The sequence below is a fragment of the Nanorana parkeri genome, unplaced genomic scaffold, assembly GCF_000935625.1.
Source record: "Nanorana parkeri isolate BGI_ZX_2015 unplaced genomic scaffold, ASM93562v1 scaffold2136, whole genome shotgun sequence".
Lineage (NCBI taxonomy): Eukaryota > Metazoa > Chordata > Amphibia > Anura > Dicroglossidae > Nanorana > Nanorana parkeri.
In genome coordinates this window covers 203,663-205,923 of record NW_017308404.1, presented here as the reverse complement: position 1 = coordinate 205,923, position 2,261 = coordinate 203,663, and the positions used below count along the sequence as shown (strand labels likewise).

General features: G+C 56.6%; 1 protein-coding gene across 1 annotated transcript in view; it reads left to right on the top strand.

Moving 5' to 3' along the window:
- Positions 1-738: 738 nt before the first annotated feature.
- PIK3C2A (phosphatidylinositol-4-phosphate 3-kinase catalytic subunit type 2 alpha) overlaps positions 739-2,261 on the top strand; it is a gene marked incomplete at its 5' end in the record, with an annotated part of 40,727 nt that continues 39,204 nt past the window's right edge. Inside the window, 3 exon segments of the mRNA XM_018572803.1 lie at positions 739-935; positions 1,514-1,634; positions 2,062-2,173. Coding sequence (XP_018428305.1) covers positions 739-935; positions 1,514-1,634; positions 2,062-2,173 — 430 coding nt within the window.

The window sequence follows — 2,261 nt, the reverse complement described above, 5'->3', positions numbered from 1 at the left end:
TACCTTACCCTGAGAGGTGAGTGATCCCTACCCTTCTATCCTTCCCCCCGAGAGGTGAGTGATCCCTACCCTTCTATCCCTACCCTGAGAGGTGAGAGATCCCTACCCTTCTATCCCTTCCTTACCCTGAGAGGAGAGTGATCCCTACCTTACCCTGAGAGGTGAGTGATCCCTACCCTTCTATCCCTTCCTTACCCTGAGAGGTGTGTGATCCCTACCTTACCCTGAGAGGAGAGTGATCCCTACCTTACCCTGAGAGTTGAGTGATCTCTACCCTTCTATCCCTACCTTACCCTGAGAGGTGAGTGATCCCTACCCTTCTATCCCTTACCCTGAGAGGTGAGTGATCCCTACCTTTCTATCCCTACCCTGAGAGGTGAGTGATCCCTACCCTGAGAGGTGAGTGTGACGGTATGTGGGGCAGATATAATCTCAGCCGCATGGAGTGTTTGCTGGGGGGAGGAGTCACTCGTTCTGCTCGGGGACGTAGAACACGCCATCTGCATGTCACATGTGCGGCTCCGGGAACTTCCCTAAACCTGTATGTACATGACGTGTGCCGCCGGCCGCTCGGTGACGTGTTTTATGGCTGAGAGTTCTGTTAGTGACCTGTCATGTGATGTCACCATGCAGACCCCTCCCCCACACTAGATGCAGTGGACCAGTCATGTGATGTCACCATGCAGACCCCTCCCCCACACTAGATGCAGTGACCTGTCATGTGATGTCACCATGCAGACCCCTCCCCCACACATGTGACGCTTTGTCTCTGCGCAGGCTGCGGAGGAGATTTCCCAGCGATGACTTGCAGACCAATCCGGGGTTTGTGCTGAGCGGCGTCGCGTCCCAGCGCAGTCTCAGCGCGGAGAGCTGCAGCGTGAAGGTCTCCATCGTCATCGAGGGCTTCCAGCAACCCGTCACCTTCACCTGTGACAGTGAGTATGAGATCCCAGGGGGAGGGGCCTAACCTGGACAGCCAATCGGATGACTGCTCCCATCCGATGTCGGAATCCTCTCAGTGATAGAATAAATCCTGATCTGTACTTCCTGTCTGTGAGAGGCTGGGATCATCCAATCCTGATGTCAGACTTGGCCCCGCCCCTTCCCACCTCCAAACCAATGTCTGCAGATAGAGAAGTCACCGCTCCAAAGCGCACAGGAAGTGCTGGTGTCCGGAGGCGGGGTCATAGCTGGGAAGGTCACAGGCGGGGCTTCTGTGTGCATGTCCTGAACAATAAAGTTTTACCCAAACACTCGTGGGTGTGCCGCAGCCGCTACCTTGGTTCATACTTAGCCACGTCTGTAGCACTGTATGGGAGCGCCGGGGAGGAGGACGCGCGTTTCTGGGGCGCCGTTTATAAACTGAGCTGCAGAAAACGCCCTCCGGCGGCCATTGCTCCCGCGAATGGTTGTGGTCTGAGATTTTATTGGCCAGCTCAGAGCCAATCAGCATGCTTCTGTACCTTGTGATAGCTGTGAAGTAAACTGTCATTGTTCTCTGTGTCTGGTCCAGTAAGCTCTCCGGTGGAGCTGATCATTATGCAGGCGCTGTGCTGGGTCCACGATGACCTGAACCAGGTGGACATGGAGAGCTACATACTGAAGGTGTGCGGCCAGGAAGAGGTTCTGCAGAAGTAAGTACACCTTGTCTCGGCCCCTCCCACAATGGTGAGATGTCCCCTGTAGTCGGTGTCTCTGCCCCTCCCACAATGGTGAGGTTTCCTCCAGTAGTTTGTGTCTCGGCCCCGCCCACATTGATGAGCTGTCCCCTGTAGTTTGTGTCTCGGCCCCGCCCACAATGGTGAGCTGTCCCCTGTAGTCGGTGTCTCGGCCCCTCCCACAATGGTGAGATGTCCCCTGTAGTCGGTGTCTCGGCCCCTCCCACAATGGTGAGATGTCCCCTGTAGTCGGTGTCTCTGCCCCTCCCACAATGGTGAGATGTCCCCTGTAGTCGGTGTCTCTGCCCCTCCCACAATGGTGAGATGTCCCCTGGGGTCGGTGTCTCTGCCCCTCCCACATGGGCGGCATTGTGTGTGATGTCTGTGTCTTGTCTCTCCGCAGTAAGCATTGCCTGGGCAGTCACGAGTATATCCAGACATGCCGCAAGTGGGACACGGAAATCCGGCTGCAGCTCCTGTGTCAGCGGACGGTATGCAGAGCCATGGCACGCACGGTGAGTGGGCGGAGTCTGCGGTCCGGGCGCTGGGCGCCGCTCAACTATTTCTCATTTCCTGTCCTCGGTGATCGGCTTCCAGTGTATC